The 20,766-nt window shown below is 48.7% G+C and overlaps 1 protein-coding gene across 1 annotated transcript in view; it reads left to right on the top strand.

The window, feature by feature from the left end:
* Positions 1-20,766, top strand: part of VPS52 (VPS52 subunit of GARP complex) — a 35,310-nt gene that overhangs the window by 2,584 nt on the left and 11,960 nt on the right. The window contains exons 4-18 of the mRNA XM_075323200.1: positions 62-137; positions 235-302; positions 518-693; positions 1,530-1,680; positions 1,936-2,036; positions 2,173-2,305; positions 4,028-4,085; positions 15,539-15,672; positions 15,761-15,916; positions 16,124-16,242; positions 16,575-16,698; positions 18,493-18,588; positions 18,714-18,821; positions 18,897-18,962; positions 19,033-19,144. Coding sequence (XP_075179315.1) covers positions 62-137; positions 235-302; positions 518-693; positions 1,530-1,680; positions 1,936-2,036; positions 2,173-2,305; positions 4,028-4,085; positions 15,539-15,672; positions 15,761-15,916; positions 16,124-16,242; positions 16,575-16,698; positions 18,493-18,588; positions 18,714-18,821; positions 18,897-18,962; positions 19,033-19,144 — 1,678 coding nt within the window. The remainder of the gene's footprint in view (positions 1-61; positions 138-234; positions 303-517; positions 694-1,529; positions 1,681-1,935; positions 2,037-2,172; positions 2,306-4,027; positions 4,086-15,538; positions 15,673-15,760; positions 15,917-16,123; positions 16,243-16,574; positions 16,699-18,492; positions 18,589-18,713; positions 18,822-18,896; positions 18,963-19,032; positions 19,145-20,766) is intronic.

Genomic DNA, 20,766 nt, shown 5'->3' with positions numbered 1-20,766 from the left:
TTTCTCTTTTTCGGTTTCCTTCGCGTTCATGCCGGTGGATTCGTTCTCTGCCCGCTCTCAGGGTGTGGACCTCAGACAATACTCCAAGCAGGTGGAGCTGGAGCTGCAGCAGATAGAACATGTGTCCATCAAGGACTGTATCCTTCCCCCCGACAGATCGCAGCTTGTCCTCACGACCTCCTGACTTGTATTTTACTCTTAGTTTAGTGTCTGTTTTCCTCAACTTGTTGTTAGATATTGAGCAAAGTCAGAACATCGCCTCCCTGCATAACCAGATCATCGCCTGCGACGCCATCCTGGAGGTGAGAGTCTCTACAGTCACAGCACGGCTGTATCCAGGCGCTCAGACCTGAGCATAGTGTCGTGCGGAGCTGACACCTCACTGCGCCGCTATCATAACTTATATTGTTAGTGAGGATGATGACTGCGGCCACTTTATGGGTCAGGGTCTGCCATGATGTCTTCTCTTTTCTCCTGTTATTGTGTTTTTCATTGACTCCATGTGTTGATATTCCAGAGGATGGGCCTGATGCTGGGCGGATTCCAGTCTGACCTCAGCTCCATCAGCTCAGAGATCCAGTCCTTACAGGAGATGTCACTGGCCATGAACATAAAGCTGAAAAACCGCCAGACTGTCAGGAGTGAACTGAGCGAGCTGGTCGATGAGCTGATTATCCCCAACACCATGATAAGGTAAGAGCACCATGTAGTGGGACAGTGAGGGAGATGGCACGCGCGGACGGGGAGCCCCTAGCGAGGACACATGCAGATAGGTAACCCCTGGCAAGGGCACACGCGGACAGGGACCCCTGGCGAGGGTACTCACAGACGGTGACCCCTGGCGAGGGTACTCACAGACGGAGACCCCTGGCGAGGGTACTCACAGACGGGGACCCCTGGCGAGGGTACTCACAGACGGGGACCCCTGGCGAGGGTACTCACAGACGGGGACCCCTGGCGAGGGTACTCACAGACGGTGACCCCTGGCGAGGGTACTCACAGACGGTGACCCCTGGCGAGGGTACTCACAGACGGTGACCCCTGGCGAGGGTACTCACAGACGGAGACCCCTGGCGAGGGTACTCACAGACGGAGACCCCTGGCGAGGGTACTCACAGACGGAGACCCCTGGCGAGGGTATTCACAGACGGGGACCCCTGGCGAGGGTATTCACAGACGGGGACCACTGGCGAGGGTACTGACAAACGGGGACCACTGGCGAGGCCATGCGTAGACAGGATGAACCTGGCAAGGGCGCACGCGGATGGAGACCCTCAGGCGAGGGCACATGGGGATGGAGACCCTCAGGCGAGGGCGCGCAAGGACTGGGACACCCTGGCGAAGGAACATGCAAATGTGGACCCCCTGGCGAGGGAACATGCAAATGTGGACCCCCCCTGGCAACAACACGCACATACAGGGATGCCTGGTGAGGATGTGCACCTTCAGTGATCACGTTGACGTCCACAGTCACTGACCGCTCACCCATCCGCTGGAGGCTCAGACACCCACATTTCTCTCGGTTGCAGTGTGATTCTGGACGTCCCGGTCACGGAGCAGCAGTTTGTAGAGCAGTTACAGGAACTGAATAATAAGATAAATTACGTGAAGGAGCAGGCGTTCCGGGACACTCAGGCGTGCGGGGACGTACAGGACACGCTGCACAAGCTGAAGATAAAGGTCAGTGTCGCCCTCCCCTCACGCTTTGGTTACGCTGCTTATATAGAATGTGGCGTCCTCTGGGCAATAAATGTGCCACTTTCTGGATCCCATCTATCGCCGTGTTTCCCTCTGGAGCAGCGCTCCCCCCTGTGCTTATATGTTGCCTGCATCTGTCCTGAGCCCCCGCCATGTACAGAGCACTTAATTCTTCAGTGTATCGTTCTCTCGCTTTGTATAATCCTCACATTATTAATCTTCTGTTCTGGATTTCAGGCCGTAGCTAAAGTCCGTGAGTTCATTCTGCAAAAAATCTACTCCTTCCGGAAACCGATGACGAATTACCAGATCCCCCAGAATGCATTGCTGAAATACCGGTGAGTTCAGGGTTAAAACTCATTTGTCGCAGTATTTTACACTACAAGTATCAATCCCATTCATCCAGCACTGTTATGCCACATATATGAGTGGAAATGTGCACCCCTCTATATACAGATTATTACTTGTCTGCAGGTTCTTTTATCAGTTCCTCCTGGGGAACGAGAGATCCGTGGCTCAGGAGATCCAGGATGAGTATGTGGAGACCATGAGCAAAGTCTACTTGTCCTACTTTAAATCTTACACCAGCCGCCTGATGAAAGTGCAGGTGAGGAAGGAAGAATGGGGGAAATTGCATACAAGCAGCGGCAGAGAAGACGAAGGGAACTAATGTCCAACACCAATTCCAAAAAAGTTGGGCTACTGTGTAAAATGTAGAGAAAATATGAATGCAATGATGTGGAAATTTCTTATCTCTATTTATAAAAATATAAAACAGAACATATAAAAGATCAGATGTTGGATATTTTTGGATTTCATTAAAAAAAAAAAAAAAAATCGTTCAAAAATAAAGGTAGCAATACATCTAAAAAAAGTTGGAAAAAGTAATATAGTAACATATTAGAGAGGCAGAGTCTCCCAGGAGCAAAGATGGTCAGAGAACACCAATCTGTGAACAACTGTTCCTAAAAATTGCGAAACCAAGTCACAAAAATGTACCTCGATGTAAAATTGCAAAGAGTTGGAATATGCCAACATCTACAACACAAAGATAAAATCATCAGATTCAGAGATTCTGGGGAAATGAATGTGCACAAGGGACAAGGCTGACGGTCAGTATCGGATGCTTGTGATCTATGGCCCTCGGGAGGCACTGTAACAAACAGGCCTGATTTGGTGATATAGCTCACTGGAGTAGGTCCAGAAGTCATTGTGGACACATGCAGAATCCATCAATGCTCCATCCAGACAACATGTATGAGGGAAGACCTCAGATATTACAGCAGGACAATGGTAAATCACTGACCGCATCCATCACGGCTCCACAGAAGAGTTCAGGGATGAACCGAACGCCTGCTGTCCAGACCTCGCCACAATGGAAAAAAATTGGCAAATTGTGAAACCAAATTCCGACAAAGACCCGAAATTGAGGAGGAGCGAGAATTCGACATCAGACAAGAACGGCACAACGATCTCCTCCCAGAACTCCAGCAGTTTACAGACCATTGGAATAAGAAGAGGGGACGCTACACAATGGGGGACAACTGATCCGAGATCTGTCACTGCCCTCAATTACTAAATGAGGTGATTCAACTCCTGATCTGTTCTATGTTCTGCTGTGAACAAAATGGCGAGATTTCCACATTGTCTTCTTTTTTACATTTTACAGCAGCCGAACTTTCTTTGAATTGAGGTTGTATAAAAATATATCACAGTAATGAATCCTTATAACAAAGGGGGGAATAGAGTCCTGTATGGGGGGATATACTGCACGGATCAGCTTGTGAGCAGCATCCATTGTTAATGGATAGGAATAAATAAGGTGTCATATCCCCCAAATGACCCTGGTTATATAAGAGGACATGTGCCGAGGTGATATAGATGATGGGCTGAATCATGTCACCCAGCACGGCATCTAAGCCTGCAGCCACTAGACATATTATTATTATTATTATTATTATTTATTATTATAGCGCCATTTATTCCATGGTGCTTTACATGTGAAAGGGGTATACATAATAGGGACAGGTACAATAATCATAAACAATACAAGGCACAGACTACACAGGAGGATAGAGGTCCGTGCCCACGAGGGCTCACAGTCTACAGGGGATGGATGAGGATAAAGTAAGTGAGGGGACGTGACGGCTGCCATGTTCGGCCCTTCTACATTAAGCCATGGGAGCAGCACAGAGGACTGATCAGGGATGGTGCACATAATATAGACACAAGCAGTGTGATTGCTGCTCTGGCTTTATAATGAGGACATTACATTGCTCCCCTCCCCCTCTCATCATGTCTCCTCTTCTATCGTTTTAATTTTTTTCAGTACGAGGAAGTCGCAGAAAAAGACGACCTGATGGGTATTGAAGACACAGCCAAAAAAGATATCCTTGCCCCCTGTGCATGTCCCACCTAACGCATTTATGTGCTGCCGTTATTTTAGATTAACCATTTACTTTAAGGGCCTTTCTTGTGCAGCTGCAGTCATCCTTGGCACCGCTTACCGCTCGATGCAGAAGTCAGAGGTGAATCTTATGTTTTCCTGCACCCGAGGTAAAAAAAAATCAGTTTGGTGCTCCCTTCTATACATTGCAGAAACATCCTGTGACAGCTCCTATGCGATCTGCGCTCTTAGGCCCTGTGCGCACTTACCGTTTTTTCCCGCGGATTTGCTGCATGTTTCGCTGAAGAAAATGTTCATAACATCTCTGCAGTGAATCACCAGCAAAACCTATGGAAAAAGTGCGCACTATGCGGAATTTGACAGCTGCATGTTTTGCTGCGGGATTCCCGCAGCAAAAACAATTGCATGTCACTTCTTTTCCGCACATCGCTGCTGGATTTCACTTCATTGACTGCCATGTAATCGTGAAATCCCGCAGGGAATAACGCAGGCAGCAAATTCTGTGCGGTTCATTGCGTTTTCCTGCGTTATTCCCTCCGGTATTTCGTGGTTTACCTGCGGTAATGTACATCGCTGCCTGCGGTTTGCAGGGAAGTGATGTCATTACAGGAAGAGGAAGCGAAGCAGAGAGTAAACACAGATCACACTCACACACAGACATCACAGACACAGAACACAGACATATAGAATACACATAGAAAGCAAATGGAAATATAGAAAACAAAACACGTGGGCTCCGCCATATTTTTCCTTCCAGCCGAGGTAAGCACACAGCGGCGGCCCGGTATTCTCAGGCTGGGGAGGGCGAGGGGCAGGGTTAATGTCCCCCGCCTCCCTCAGCCGAGAATATCAGCCGCAGCTGCCCCGGGACTGTCGCATGCATTATGCGACAGTCCTGGAATGTCCCCGACTCTTCTTGTTGCCGTGATGCGGTGGCAATCAAGGTAATGTAAGGAGTTAATGGCGGCGGATCGCCGCCACTAAGTCCAGGCTTGATCATGGCAGCGTCTATGAGACAGCTGACATGATCAACCCGTAAGTAAAGTGAAAAAACACATACACCGAAAAATCCTTTATTTTAAATAAAACCCCAAAAAAGCTCCTGGTTCACCATTTTATTAACCCCCCCCCGAAACACACAGCTCCGGCGTAATCCACGTCCTGCGATGCTTGCATCGAGCCGCGACTGATACACAGCGCTGAATGCAGCCTCGCAGCGAGACAGCAGAGGTAACCACAGGGCATTTCCCACGGCCGGTAATGTGAACTCACTACCGACCGTGAGAAATGCAGAGTGTGCTCACAGGGACTCTATCTATCTATATCTCTATCTATCTATCTATCTATCTATCTATCTATCTATCTATCTATCTATCTATCTATCTATCTATCCTTCTATCTGTCTATTTCTCTATCTCAGAATGAAATGACTTTTTTTTTTTTTTTAAAGCACATGTACAAACCCGCACGCGGCAATACCGCGGTAAAACCGCGGCAAACCGCATGCGGGTGCGGTAATCTTTCAATGCCTGCGGAATTTTCTTGAGAAAATTCCATTTTCCAGTGCGCACAAAGCCTTACAGTCACGTGCCGACGAACTTCTCTTCCTAATTCTCCCACTGTTCAGTGAAAAACTACAGCCCTGGTTCACTGAGAGAAGCGGGAAGAGAAGCTCGTCATTACGTGTCTATAAGTATGAAAATGGCATATAAGGGGTCCTGTGATGACCTCTAGAACTGGCAATCAGAGCCGAATCCTGACAGTGAGTATATTACACTCTGTCAGGATTCAGCATCCTAAACGGCTTACCAAAATAATTCTCAGACCTGGAAAGCCCCTGTACCATATACATCCTGGTGGATATGCGAAACAGAGGTCATAAACGTCTTATGAGCAGGATTTTCTAAGACTTTTTTTGTTTATTCCATAGACTGGCAAATATATATAATCACAAACTCCGTTACAGTCGCCCGCGGCAGGTCCAGCACTGCCTCCATCACTGGTTCAGTCTTCCCTGATAGGCTGCAGTGTTGACAATATGACTAACAGGTCACATGAGCGCTGCACCCAATCACTAGGCTCAACCTCTTTGGGCTGATCACCTCGGCATTGATGCTGAGAAAAATGATTGGCTGCAGTAGTCACGAGAGTTGTAGTTGTGTTATTACCTCTGCTGCTTGTCGTCAAAGAACAGAGCAATAGTGGAAAAGCAACGCTGAACCGGTGCAAACAAAATTAGAAAATTGTTCTAAGGGGCTGTACATGCAACCAAAACCCATTGTTTCACTAATATATGTACACAAAAATGTATGAATATACACCCCATGTAACAGAAAAACTGAAGACCGTATATACGCACTGACTGTATGTATCTATGTACAGTTAGGTCCAGAAATATTTGGACAGCGACCGGAATCTTCATGATTTCAGCTCTGCAGCCGCTAGTTGTTTTTTTTTTATAATGAAACCACTGAAATGCAATTGAAGTGGAGACTTTCAGGTTTAATTGAAGGGGTTGAATATAAAAAATATCCTGTGAAACATTGAGGAAATTAATTTTTCTACAAAATCTCCTCTCTTCAGGGGCTCAAAAGTAATTGGACAAATCTACTTTCCCATAAATAAAATGTTGATTTTTTTTTAATCCTTTGTAGAGAATCCTTTGCAGCAGTGACCCCTGAAATCTTATGGTTTCCTCCGGTGTGAGGCTTTGCCACCTTTACTGTGGTGGCTTCAGTTGTTGTTTGTTTGTGGCTCTTTCTACCTAAGTTTTGTCTTAATCCTGTGAAATGCAGCTCTATGGGCTGAGATCTGGTGCGGTCTCGGCCACTGCAGAATATACCATTTTTTCTCTTTCGCGGTATGTTTTTGGTCATTGTCCATCTGTCTGTGAAGCGTCGTCCAATCATTGCTGTATTTGGATGAATCTGAGCTGAAAGTCTCTTCCTGTGCACTTCAGAATTCATCCGGCTGCTTCTGTCATCAGTCACATCATCAATAACCTCCAGTGCCTTAGGGCCATTGCACGCCTAGCCATCACATCGCCTCCGCCATGTGTTACAGAGGACGTGTTGTGCTCTGGATCAGGAGCCGCTCCAAGCCTTCTCCAGACTTTCTTCTTCCATCATTTTGGTACAGGTTAATCTTAGTCTCATCTGTCCTCTGCTGCTTTTCCAGAACGGGGCGGGTTCGTTACGTGTTTTTTTGGCAAAGTCTGATCTGGCCTTTCTATTTTACAGGCTGATTTATGGTTTGCACCTTGTGATGATCCTTCTATATTTGCTCTCATGAAGTCTTCTCTTTATGGGAGACTTACATTGCCTTGCGAAAGTATTCGGCCCCCTTGAGTTTTTCAACCTTTCCCCACATTTCCGGCTCCAAACATAAAGATAAAAATGTTAATGTTCTGGTGAAGAATCAACAAGTGGGCACAATTGTGAAGTTGAACGAAATTTATTGCTTGTTTTAAACTTTTGTAAAAAATAATAAACTGAAAATAATTGGGGCGTGCAATATTATTCAGCCCCTTTACTTTCAGTGCAGCAAACTCACTACAGAAGTTCATTTAGGATCTCTGAATAATGCAATGTTGTCCTAAATGACTGATGATGATACATATAATCCCCCTGTGTGTAATCCAGTCTCCGTATAAATGCCCCTGCTCTGTGATAGTCTCAGTGTTCTGTGTAAAGCACAGATAGCATCATGAAGACCAAGGAACACAACAGGCAGGTCCATTATACTGTTGTGGAGACGTTTAAAGCCGGATTTGGTTACAAAAAGATTTCCAAAACTTTAAACATCCCAAGGAGCACTGTGCAAGCGATCATATTGAAATGGAAGGAGTATCAATACCACTGCAAATCTACCAAGGCCCGGCCGTCCATCCAAACTATCATCTCACACAAGGAGAAGACTGATCAGAGAAGCAGCCAAGAGGCCCATGATCACTCTGGATGAACTGCAGAGATCTACAGCTGAGGTGGGAGAGTCTGTCCATAGGACAACAATCAGTCTTACACTGCACAAATCTGGCCTTTATGGAAGAGTGGCAAGAAGAAAGCCATTTGTCAAAGATATCCATAAAATGTGTTGTTTAAAGTTTGCCACAAGCCACCTGGAGACACCAAACATGTGGAAGAAGGTGCTCTGGCCAGATGAAACCAAAATCAAACTTTCTTTGTCGCTCCATTGGGAGACCCAGACAATTGGGTGTATAGCTTCTGCCTCCGGAGGCCACACAAAGTATTACACTTTAAAAAGTGTAACCCCTCCCCTCTGCCTATACACCCTCCCGTGCATCACGGGCTCCTCAGTTTTATGCTTTGTGTGGAAGGAGGCACACATCCACTCATGCATTCTCATATTAGTTATATTGGTTGGAAGAAAAGTGGGCCCCCACGGGGCCCCCGGCATGTTCCCTTCTCACCCCACTACGTCGGCGGTGCTGTTAAGGTTGAAGTACCCATTGCGGGTACAAAGGCCGGAGCCTCATGCCGTTTTCCTTCACCATCCCTTAGCGGCTCTGGGAGAAGTGGGATCCTGACCGGTCATCCATTCACTGGGACCGGGCTCCCTCCGCAGCCCCTGTGGGAATCTGCTGGACAGGAGTCTATTCATCCTCAGGGACCGGGCCTTGCATCTAAAGGTACTCTGTGTCCCCATGGGGACTGTGCATGGAGCGCCTGCTTGTCGGCCGCGGTCTTAAATTTAGTCCCCGGCTTCATTGCGGCCTAGTAGCAAAACTCCCGCCCCCGGGCCTGTCTGTCAGGGGTAAGGGCGGGACTGCCGATCTGACATCGGATGTGAGGGCCGGAGCATGCTGTATGTTTTCTCCCCCCTCACTGATCACTGTGGGGACCCCAGATTCCCGCACTTTTTTAGCGCCGCCCACGGCTCCACTCCTCCCCAGAGAGCTCCGGCAGCCATCTTTTTGGCATTCTGCCGGTGGAGGATTACCTGGAAAGAGCTCTGCAATCTGGGAGACCTAAGGCAGGGAATCTGGAGGACACACGCTCCGCTTTTTAGCGGTCGGTAAGCCACACCGGTCACCCGGTGCTGGTCCCCTTAGGGTGCCGGAATAGATACTATATATATATATATATATATTTCTGTTCGGTCGGGCTATATACCTGTTCCTATATACCCTCAGTGATCACTCTCCTAGGAGACAACAGCATGTCATCCACAAGGAGCAAGGGTGCCAAGGCACAGGGTTATTTTGCGACCTGTACCTCTTGTGCGGCTATGTTACCTGCGGGTTCCACCTACCCTCACTGTGAGCAATGCTCGACCCCTGTTTTGCTTGCTCAGCCGGAGCCTCGGTCACTAGTGGGCCCCTCGGCTCAGGTAGACCCCCCTGCTCCCCCGGTCCAGGTGGCAGGGACAGAGTTTGCCGTTTTTGCTGAGAAACTCTCTGAGTCACTTTCACAATCCATGGCTCAGTCTATGGACAAATGGTCTGCCAAGCTGCTAGAAGCTTTGCACTCCAGACCGGTCCTTACACAGGCCCCGGGCCCTGTTGGATCGTCACCTCCAGGCCCCTCTCTGTCCGCGCCGCAGCGCGCTCCCAGGGGGGGCCCTAGGTCTCACGTGGAGGACTCCTGCCCGGACCACAGTCCCAGACCAGCTAAGCGGGCTCGCTGGGAATCTTCCCCGACTTCTTCACGCTGCTCGGGTTCCCAGCTTGAGGACTCTCTGGAGGACGAGGCGGACGTCGCAGCTCAGGGCTCTGACCCTGACGTTGCTCTCAATCTTGATACACCTGAAGGGGACGCCATAGTAAATGACCTTATCTCGTCCATCAACCAGGTGTTAGATCTATCTCCCCCGCCGCCACCTGTAGAGGAGTCGACTTCTCAGCAGGAGAAACACCAGTTTCGGTTCCCTAAGCGTACACGGAGTGCGTTTTTCGATCACTCTAACTTCAGGGACGCTGTCCAGAAGCCCAGAACGGTTCCGGACAAGCGCTTTACTAAGCGCCTTACTGACACACGTTACCCCTTCCCCTCTGACGTAGTTAAGGGTTGGGCTCAATGTCCCAAGGTGGATCCTCCAGTCTCTAGATTGGCGGCTAGATCTGTGGTATCGGTGGCAGATGGCTCATCGCTAAAGGATGCCACTGACAGGCAGATAGAGCTCCTGGTGAAATCCATCTTTGAAGCCACGGGCGCGTCTTTTGCCCCGGCCTTTGCAGCCGTATGGGCACTACAAGCTATCTCAGCCTGTCTGGCTGAGATTAATGCGGTCACACGTAATTCTGCTCCGCAGGTTGCGTCTTTGACTTCTCAGGCGTCAGCTTTTTCTTCCTACGCCATGAACGCAGTTCTAGACTCTGCTAGCCGTACAGCGGTGGCGTCCGCTAATTCTGTGGCAGTACGCAGGGCCATGTGGCTGCGCGAATGGAAGGCAGACTCGGCTTCCAAGAGGTTCTTAACCGGTTTGCCGTTTTCTGGCGACCGATTGTTTGGCGAACGATTGGATGAGATTATTAAGGAATCCAAGGGAAAGGACTCCTCTTACCCCAGTCCAAACCGAAGAGACCTCAGCAACGAATACAATCGAGGTTTCGGTCCTTTCGTCCCTCCGCCAAGCCCCAATCCTCTTCGTCCAACAGGCCGGAGAAAGGCCAGAGGAACTCCTATGCGTGGCGGGCTAAGTCACGCCCCCAAAAACCCGCCGGAGGCAATGCCTCCAAGGCGGCCTCTTCATGACTCTCGGCATCCCCGAACCGCATCCTCGGTCGGTGGCAGGCTCTCCTGCTTTTGCGACGCCTGGTGGCCACATGTTCAAGACCGATGGGTGAGAGACATTCTGTCTCACGGTTACAGAATAGAGTTCAGCTCTCGTCCCCCGACTCGTTTCTTCAGAACCTCTCCGCCCCCCGCGCGGGCCGATGCACTTTTTCAGGCGGTGGACGCTCTGAAGACAGAAGGAGTTGTGATCCCTGTTCCTCCCTAGGAACACGGTCGCGGTTTTTACTCCAACTTGTTCGTGGTGCCAAAGAAGGACGGTTCATTTCGTCCCGTTCTGGACCTCAAACTACTCAACAGACATGTGAGCATCAGACGGTTTCGGATGGAATCTCTCCGCTCGGTCATCGCATCGATGTCACAAGGAGACTTCCTAGCATCGATCGACATCAAGGATGCTTATCTCCATGTGCCGATCGCACCCGAACATCAACGTTTTTTGCGTTTCGCCATCAGGGACGAACACCTTCAGTTCGTGGCATTGCCTTTCGGCCTGGCGACAGCCCCACGGGTGTTCACCAAGGTCATGGCATTCGTGGTGGCGGTCCTACACTCTCAGGGCCACTCGGTAATTCCCTACTTAGACGATCTTCTAGTCAGGGCACCTTCTCAGATGGCGTGTCAAAACAGCCTTACCGTCGCTCTGGCGACGCTCCAGCAGTTCGGGTGGATCATCAACTTCCCAAAATCCAAGTTGACACCGACCCAATCACTGACTTACCTCGGGATGGAGTTTCATACTCAGTCAGCGGTAGTCATGCTACCGCTGGACAAACAGCTTTCTCTGCAGGCGGGGGTGCAATCTCTTCTTCGGGGTCAGTCACACCCCTTGAGGCGCCTCATGCACTTCCTGGGGAAGATGGTGGCAGCGATGGAGGCAGTGCCCTTCGCGCAATTCCATCTGCGGCCACTTCAGTGGGACATTCTCCGCAAATGGGACAGGAGGTCGACTTCCCTCGACAGGAACGTCTCTCTTTCCCTTGCAACCAAGACGTCACTTCAGTGGTGGCTCCTTCCCAACTCTCTGTCGCGGGGAAAATCCTTCCTACCCCCAACCTGGGCTGTGGTCACCACGGACGCGAGCCTGTCAGGGTGGGGGGCGGTTTTTCTCCACCACAGGGCTCAGGGAACCTGGACTCCGATAGAGTCATCCCTTCAGATCAATATTCTGGAGATAAGGGCAGTGTATCTAGCCCTATTGGCTTTTCATCGGTGGCTGGAGGGCAGGCAGATCCGGATCCAGTCGGACAACGCCACTGCCGTCGCATACATCAACCACCAAGGCGGCACTCGCAGTCGCCAAGCCTTCCAGGAAGTCCGACAGATTCTGCAGTGGGTGGAAGCCACAGCTTCCACCATCTCCGCAGTTCACATCCTGGGCGTAGAAAACTGGGAAGCAGATTTTCTCAGTCGTCAGGGCATGGACGCGGGGGAATGGTCTCTTCACCCAGACGTGTTTCGAGAGATCTGTCGCTGCTGGGGAACGCCGGACGTCGATCTCATGGCGTCACGGCACATCAACAAAGTCCCGGCATTCATGGCACGGTCTCAAGATCACAGAGCTCTGGCGGCGGACGTATTAGTTCAGGATTGGTCGCAGTTTCGACTGCCTTATGTATTCCCTCCTCTGGCGATGCTGCCCAGAGTGCTGCGCAAAATCAGGTCCGACTGTCGTCGCGCCATTCTCGTCGCTCCAGATTGGCCGAGGCGGTCGTGGTACCCGGATCTGTGGCATCTCACGGTGGGTCAACCGTGGGCGCTCCCAGACCGCCCAGACTTGCTGTCACAAGGGCCGTTTTTCCATCTGAATTCTGTGGCCCTCAACCTGACTGTGTGGCCATTGAGTCCTGGCTCCTAGCGTCTTCAGGGTTATCTCAAGATGTCATTGCCACCATGAGACAGGCCAGGAAACCAACGTCCGCCAAGATCTATCACAGGTCTTGGAGGATCTTCTTATCCTGGTGCTCTGATAATGGTTTTACTCCCTGGCCTTTTGCCTTACCCACTTTTCTTTCATTCCTTCAATCCGGAATGGACAAGGGTTTGTCTCTCGGCTCTCTCAAGGGACAAGTATCGGCGCTATCCGTATTTTTTCAAAAGCGTCTAGCCAGGCTTCCGCAGGTCCGCACGTTCCTGCAGGGAGTTTGCCACATAGTCCCACCTTACAAGCGTCCGCTGGAACCCTGGGACCTTAACAGGGTGCTAACGGCTCTTCAGAAACCACCTTTCGAGCCGCTGCGGGATGTCTCTTTATCACGTCTTTCGCAGAAGGTGGCATTTCTAGTGGCAGTTACATCGCTCCGTAGAGTGTCGGAGCTGGCAGCGCTGTCATGCAAAGCCCCCTTCCTGGTGTTTCACCAGGATAAGGTGGTTCTGCGTCCTGTTCCGGAATTTCTCCCTAAGGTAGTATCCCCTTTTCATCTCAATCAGGATATCTCCTTACCTTCATTTTGCCCCAATCCAGTTCACCAATGTGAAAAGGATTTGCACTCATTAGATCTGGTGAGAGCACTCCGGTTCTACGTGTCTCGCACGGCGCCCCTGCGCCGTTTAGATGCGCTCTTTGTCCTTGTCGCTGGCCAGCGTAAGGGTTCGCAGGCTTCCAAGTCAACCTTGGCTCGGTGGATCAAGGAACCGATTCTTGAAGCCTACCGTTCTTCCGGGCTTCCGCTTCCTTTGGGGCTGAAAGCCCATTCTACCAGAGCCGTGGGTGCGTCCTGGGCATTGCGGCACCGGGCTACGGCTCAGCAGGTGTGTCAGGCAGCTACCTGGTCTAGTCTGCACACTTTCACGAAACACTATCAGGTGCATACCTATGCTTCGGCGGATGCCAGTCTAGGTAGGCGAGTCCTTCAGGCGGCGGTTGCCCACCTGTAAGAGGGGGCCGTTTCGGCTCTTTTTATTGAGGTATTCTTTTACCCACCGAGGGACTGCTTTTGGACGTCCCAATTGTCTGGGTCTCCCAATGGAGCGACAAAGAAGAAGGGAATTTTGTTTACTTACCGTAAATTCCTTTTCTTCTAGCTCCTATTGGGAGACCCAGCACCCGCCCCTGTTCCCTTGGGGCTGTTGTTCTTTTGTGTACACATGTTGTTCGTGTTGAATTGTTCTTTTGGTTCATGGTTTTCAGTTCTCCGAACATCCTTCGGATTGAATTTACCTTAGACCAATTTATAAGTTTCCTCCTTCCTGCTTTGGCACCAAAACTGAGGAGCCCGTGATGCACGGGAGGGTGTATAGGCAGAGGGGAGGGGTTACACTTTTAAAGTGTAATACTTTGTGTGGCCTCCGGAGGCAGAAGCTATACACCCAATTGTCTGGGTCTCCCAATAGGAGCTAGAAGAAAAGGAATTTACGGTAAGTAAACAAAATTCCCTTCTTTTGTGCACAATACCAAACAATGTGTTTGGCGTAAAAGCAACACAGCTCATCACCCTGAACACACCATCCCCACTGTCAAACATGGTGGTGGCAGCATCATGGTTTGGGCCTGCTTTTCTTCAGCAGGGACAGGGAGACTATTTGCAAAGGAATAATGGGCAAGAATTTCAGTCTCTCGATGTGCAAAACTGATAGAGACATACTCCAAGGGACTTGTAGCTGTAATCGTAGCAAAAGGTGGCGCTACAAAGTATTAACTTAAAGGGGATGAATAATATTGCACGCCCCAATTTTCAGTTTTTTATTTTTTAGAAAAGTTTAAAATAAGCAATACATTTTGATGCACTTAACAATTGTGTCCCACTTGTTGATTCTTCACCATAACATTTTAATTTTTTATCTTTATGTTTGAAGCCTGAAATGTGGGAAAAGGTTGAAAAAAATCAAGGTGTCCGAATACTTTCACAAGGCACTGTAGATACTGAAACACCAACTTCTTGGAGTTTGGTCTTCACTTGGATCATCCAGGCCTTTTTGAGTTTCCAGCTCGCTTTTTTTGCTGAATGTACCAAACTATTCATTTGGCTGCTCTTACCAGTTCTGCTATCTCACTGATGGATTTATTTTATTTTCAACCTAATGATCATTTGTTTCTCTTCCATTGAGAGCTCCTTTGACTGTATGTTGAGTTCACAGCAACAGCTTCCAAATGCAAATGCCGCACCTGGAATCAGCTCCAGACCTTTTACTGTTTAATTGATGATGGACTAATGAGGGAATCGCCAATGCAGCCCATTACAGAGCTTCTGAGATAATTATCCAATTACTTTTGGTCCCTTGAAAAAGAGGCAGCTACATATTAAAGAGCCGTAATTCCTAAATCTGTCCTCTAATTAGGATGTGAAAACCTGAAATTAAAGCTGAGTCGGCACTTTCAGCCCATATTAATTATATAACTGTGTCTTGAATATATTTTGATAAAGAGCTAAAATGCCAAAACTTGTGTCACTGTCCACATATTTCTGGACCTAACTGTGTGTGTGTACATCTACACCGGCACCATCACTATAGTGTGGGGCAGACGTGTGCTGGGTGCAGGGAGGGGTAAAGTCCATGGACCACCGGCCCCGGTAACTCACCACTGCTCTTTGCGCAGTCTTTCTGCCCATGTTTTTGACCTAAGCTCCCCAATAATAGCAGCTTATGTTATATCAGCCGCGTCGGCTTCATTTGCTGCCGTCTGATTATTTCTTGGCTCCTTTCCCTCATCATTTAGTATTTATCCTTAATTCTGAGACACGATTTTTCTCTAAGCCGGCATTACGGAACAAGAACACGGTGTTTACCGTCGGGAACAGGGCGGCCATCATCAGTCCTACCGAGCTGGAGGGTCCGATCATCGTGCCACACACGGCGCAGAGGAGCGACGTCAGAGTAAGTGATGGACCAGGAGGTATAGAAAGGACTGGAGCCCCCTTTATCATCTTTGGAGGGTCTTTGACCGTTTCCGTCTTCTCCCCAGTACCCGTTTGAGTCCCTGTTTCGCAGTCAGCACTACGCCCTCCTGGACAACAGCTGTCGGGAATTCCTCTTCTTGTCGGACTTCTTCCTGGTGAGCGGAGCGGCCGCTCTGGAGCTGTTCAATACGGTGATGGGTCGGAGTTTATCCATGTTTCTGGTGAGTTCATCCCCCGACTTTACACACATGTAAAAAGTGGAGCTAATCGCAACCAATCAAAACTCTGCTTTCACAATTTTAATATGTGGTCGGAAGCGAGAGCTGGGCTGTGATTGGCCGCTGTAAGCGGCTACTTTCCCATTTGTAATTTTTTTTTTTGTGACCGCCGCAGATTGCGTCTCATTCACTCTCATCCTCCATCTACAGAAGCACATCGACTCCTACGTGTCAGACTGCTTCGACAGCATCGCCATCTTCCTCTGTATACACATTGTGCTGCGGTTCAAGGGCATCGCGCAGAGGAGGGACATCCCCGCCATAGACAAGTGAGACCAGCTTTTACTATATTGCGCCATCCTATTGATAAGACCTACATTTAGAGGGATTTCCAGGGCTGCAGCCGTCTTATTGCTCCAATGCATTTAAACTGTAAAAAATTGAGAATCTTTGCAACTGGTCTTGATGTAAAAAGCCACCGTTTTGTGCATGCAGCTCACAGGCAGAGCTATGTGTTACCAATGTAACAGGATAAAGAACCCATATAGTGTGATCTATGGTCATGGTACTCCTCTGCTCTCATAGACCTGTGTGGAGCACTGGCCATTTTACTGTAGTCAGCCCTGCTGCCGGTAATTACTGTTGTACTCGCTCGTGACAGGTACTGGGACGCCCTGCTGGACATGTTGTGGCCCCGATTCCAATATATCCTGGAGCTGAACATTCAAAGTATCCGGAACACGGACCCTCAGAGATTGGGGACTCTGGACACCAGACCGCATTATGTAAGATCCAGGGATCACATATATACTGTATATTATAGTCTGGCCACCCATATCCTGTCCACCGCCATTAACTTCAGAACGGCGGCAGCTATAGGCATAGAAGTGGTGTCTAGGTATAGTAAAGTAGCCATGCGATTCGCAATGAAACCACCTATAGCGCCACCTGGTGGAAAACAACAGAGTTAGCATTTTTATCTCGAAAACGGAACGAGATAGAGAAAAAAAGTGAATTACAAAGTTGTAGGGCATCATCAATTCAATACGAATCGACACCTTAGTTACAGAAATGCTATGATTAGAAGGTGTAAAACTCACAAGGCTGCGGACGTTAAGCGATATCTCATGGAGACCTTCCTACAAGTCATTGGGTATGGTGGCTGTGTGGCCTCCACGCTCACCTGACCTGACCCCATTAGACTTATTTCTGTGAGGTCACATCAAACAGCAGGTGTATGCAACCCCTCCACCAACACTGCAGGACCTACGACGACTTATCACAGATGCTTGTGCAAACGTGTCACCTGCCATATTGCACAACGTGCAGTAAGATACAGTATGCTGTGCAGAGTCCAGATGTGCATTGCAGCTGACGGGGGCCACTTTGAGCATCAAAGTTAAATGAGCGCCATATGTGTGACCAGCATTCAATGTTTGGGGTCATGGGTTTCATATCATAGCATTTCTGTATGCAAGGTGTCGATTCGTATTGAATTGATGATGTCCTACAACTTTGTAATTCACTTTTTTTCTCTGTCTCGTTCCATTTTCGAGATAAAAATGCTAACTCCGTTGTTTTCCACCAGGTGGCGCTATAGGTGGTTTCACTGCGTAGCGCATGGCTACTTTACTATACCTAGACAACACTTCTATGCCTATAGCTGCCGCCGTTCTTAAGTTAATGGCGGTGGACATACTGTATACAGGATTACACAACGAATATAAAGGGGAACATTTTGTGCTTATGAAGTCGGAGGGAACGCACTAATCTAAAGAAAATTAGATTGAGATATTTTTTTTACATCCAGAACACTTATTTTCATTATGTTTTTTTTTTTATTATAACCAGCATAGGTAAGGTATGTACACTGTGACGGCAAAGCAGAATAGTGAGTGCAGCTCTAGAGTAAAATATAGAATGTAACTCAGGATCAGTACAGGATAAGTAATATAATTTATGCACATAGTGACTGCACCAGCAGAATAGAGAGTGCAGCTCTGGAGTATAATACAGGAGGTATTTCAGGATCAGTAATGTATGTGCACAGTGACTGCACCAGCAGAATAGTGAGTGCAGCTCTGGAGTATAATACAGGAGGTAACGCAGGATCAGGAATGTATGTACATAGTGACTCCACCAGCAGAACAGTGAGTGCAGCTCTGGAGTATAATACAGGAGGTATTTCAGGATCAGTAATGTATGTGCACAGTGACTGCACCAGCAGAATAGTGAGTGCAGCTCTGGAGTATAATACAGGAGGTAACGCAGGATCAGTAATGTATGTACATAGTGACTCCACCAGCAGAACAGTGAGTGCAGCTCTGGAGTATAATACAGGAGGTATTTCAGGATCAGTAATGTATGTGCACAGTGACTGCACCAGCAGAATAGTGAGTGCAGCTCTGGAGTATAATACAGGAGGTAACGCAGGATCAGTAATGTATGTACACAGTGACTCCACCAGCAGAACAGTGAGTGCAGCTCTGGAGTATAATACCAGATGAGGTGCAGTATATGCAAAATGTATCAGTATTTATCAAATTATATATGAAATGCATTTTCTCATCCCGTCGTAGGTAACCAGACGTTATGCGGAGTTCTCATCGGCTATTGTTAGCATAAACCAGACATTTCCAAATGAGAAGACGAACGTCCTCCTGGGTCAGCTGCAGGTACCTGTATATAGGGCAGTGTGTACGATGTGTTGTAACAATGATGAAGACTATAGGTGAATTTGGACACATGCTCCAGTATCTCGTCTTCCTCCTTAGTTTACTCTATAGTTTTCCTATTTCAGGTGGAGGTGGAGAACTTTGTCCTGAGAATGGCTGCGGAGTTCTCGTCCAGGAAGGAGCAGCTCATCTTCCTGATAAATAACTATGACATGATGCTGAGCGTGCTCATGGTGAGTGATGGACGCCCCCGTTACTACACGTCTCTGTATAGGACCCCCAGCCTTCATTGGTCTTATTATTTATAGGAACGGGCGTCTAATGACAGTAAAGAGGTGGAAAGTTTCCAGCAGCTTCTGACTGCGCGGACTCAGGTGAGTGGCTGCTGCAGCAGCTCTTTACTGCACTTCACGGCCTTCGGCTGATGTATCATTTCCCCACCAGGAGTTTATAGAAGAGATCCTGTCTCCATCCTTTGGGGGGATGATTGCCTTTGTAAAAGAATCTGAAGGTCTTATTGAGAAAGGGCAACAGGACCGGCTGCGGAGCGAGGAAGGTGGGTGACACCATGAAACCGACTATGTGCAATCAGGAGGCTGACTCCAATCCTTTTTTTTTTAAATTCTTTATTTTAAAGCCAAACTCGTATCAAACAATACATCTCCTGCTCCCAACTGGGACGCAGGTATTATTACAGAAATGACGGTAGAATATATACAAACAATAAGCACACATATGCAATTCCCATCCCCGCCACTACTCAAGTCTGGCCCAGTTTACATATTTTATAAGCCGACCCAACCTAATGTAAGTAGGGAGAAGAGCGAAGAAAAGGAAATCAAGCCTGAAAAAAGATTGAAGGATTGTAGAGAAAGAAAGAAATAAAGAGAGGGGTAGGAGAAGAGAGCAGGAGAGAAGATCAGGGAGTAGTGTAGAGAGGAAGAAAGAAAGGGGGAGAAAGAATGCGAGAAAAAAAAAAAAAGGGGGGGGTGGAGGAGGAAAAATCACGAATCCTGAGGTTCAGAGAACAAGTCCGCGTACTCCGCCGAGTAGGTGAACTCCATCCATGGGAACCATGTCCTATAAAAGTCTTCCTGGCGATCATTAATAGAGGATGTCAAATCCTCCATATACATCAGATCGTTAATCCGCGAAACCCACTGTGTCACCTTGGGGGGGGTATTAGACTTCCAACCAAACGGAATGCAAGACCTGGCAGACATGACCAGAAATCTAAGCAAAGATCTCCTATATTTAGAGACCGGGAGTTCGGATAGCTGTAGAATGAATAGCTCCGGACCCATTTTTTCAGTAGTACCGGTCACTCGTCTGATTACCTCCCCCACTTCTGACCAAAACCGCTGCAGAGAAGGGCAAGACCAAAAAATGTGCACAAAATCACCCTCCCCCTGACCGCATCTCCAACAAACCGGGTCAACTGAGGGAAACATTCTATGTAGTCTGGTCGGGACCCTGTACCACCTGGCCAACAATTTGTAATTAGCTTCCAACAGTCTGGAACTGATCGAAGTTCTATGTGCTAGCTGGAGGATGTTGTTTCTTTGTGAGTCGGATAAGCTAATCCCCAGGTCCCTCTCCCACTGCAAAAGGTAAGCCGGGGGGGGCAAATCCCCCGGATCTGATAACATGTTGTATACCAAGGATAGAGAGTGCCGCAAGACTCCCTCTCCCAGGCACAACTTTTCAAATCCCGTAGGAGGTCCGGCATATCGACTGAAGTGAGGGAGGGAGTGCATGTAGTGCCTCATCTGCAAAGCCCTCCAATCCCCCAAGGGGCCCGGAGGCAAGAATCCCCGAATATCCGCTAGTGAAAACCAATCCCCCTCTCTACCCAGATGACAAGCTCTGAATTTGCCCCCCTGAACCCACCCCCTGAAGACCGGGTCCAAGAGACCAGGACGGAATTCCGGGTCGCCTAACACGGGTGTCATAGGGGAAGGCACTGGCAAAAGGAGTCGTCTGACCTCCCTTCTCGAACAACATTCAACAGTGGCACCGATGGTAGGATGAGATCTCAGAGCAGGCAGGGAGAGGTTCAAAAGCCAGGGGATGGCCGGGAGATGTATTTCCGAGAAGCTCTGTTCTAGGGCCACCCAAGGCTTTGTGCTGGAATGGCGGCACCAGTCCAATACCCTAACCATATGCGTGGCCAAATAG

This window comes from Anomaloglossus baeobatrachus, chromosome 9 (assembly GCF_048569485.1).
Source record: "Anomaloglossus baeobatrachus isolate aAnoBae1 chromosome 9, aAnoBae1.hap1, whole genome shotgun sequence".
Taxonomy (NCBI): domain Eukaryota; kingdom Metazoa; phylum Chordata; class Amphibia; order Anura; family Aromobatidae; genus Anomaloglossus; species Anomaloglossus baeobatrachus.
The sequence above is the reverse complement of the archived record's forward strand: the minus strand, read 5'-3'. Positions and strand labels throughout refer to the sequence as shown.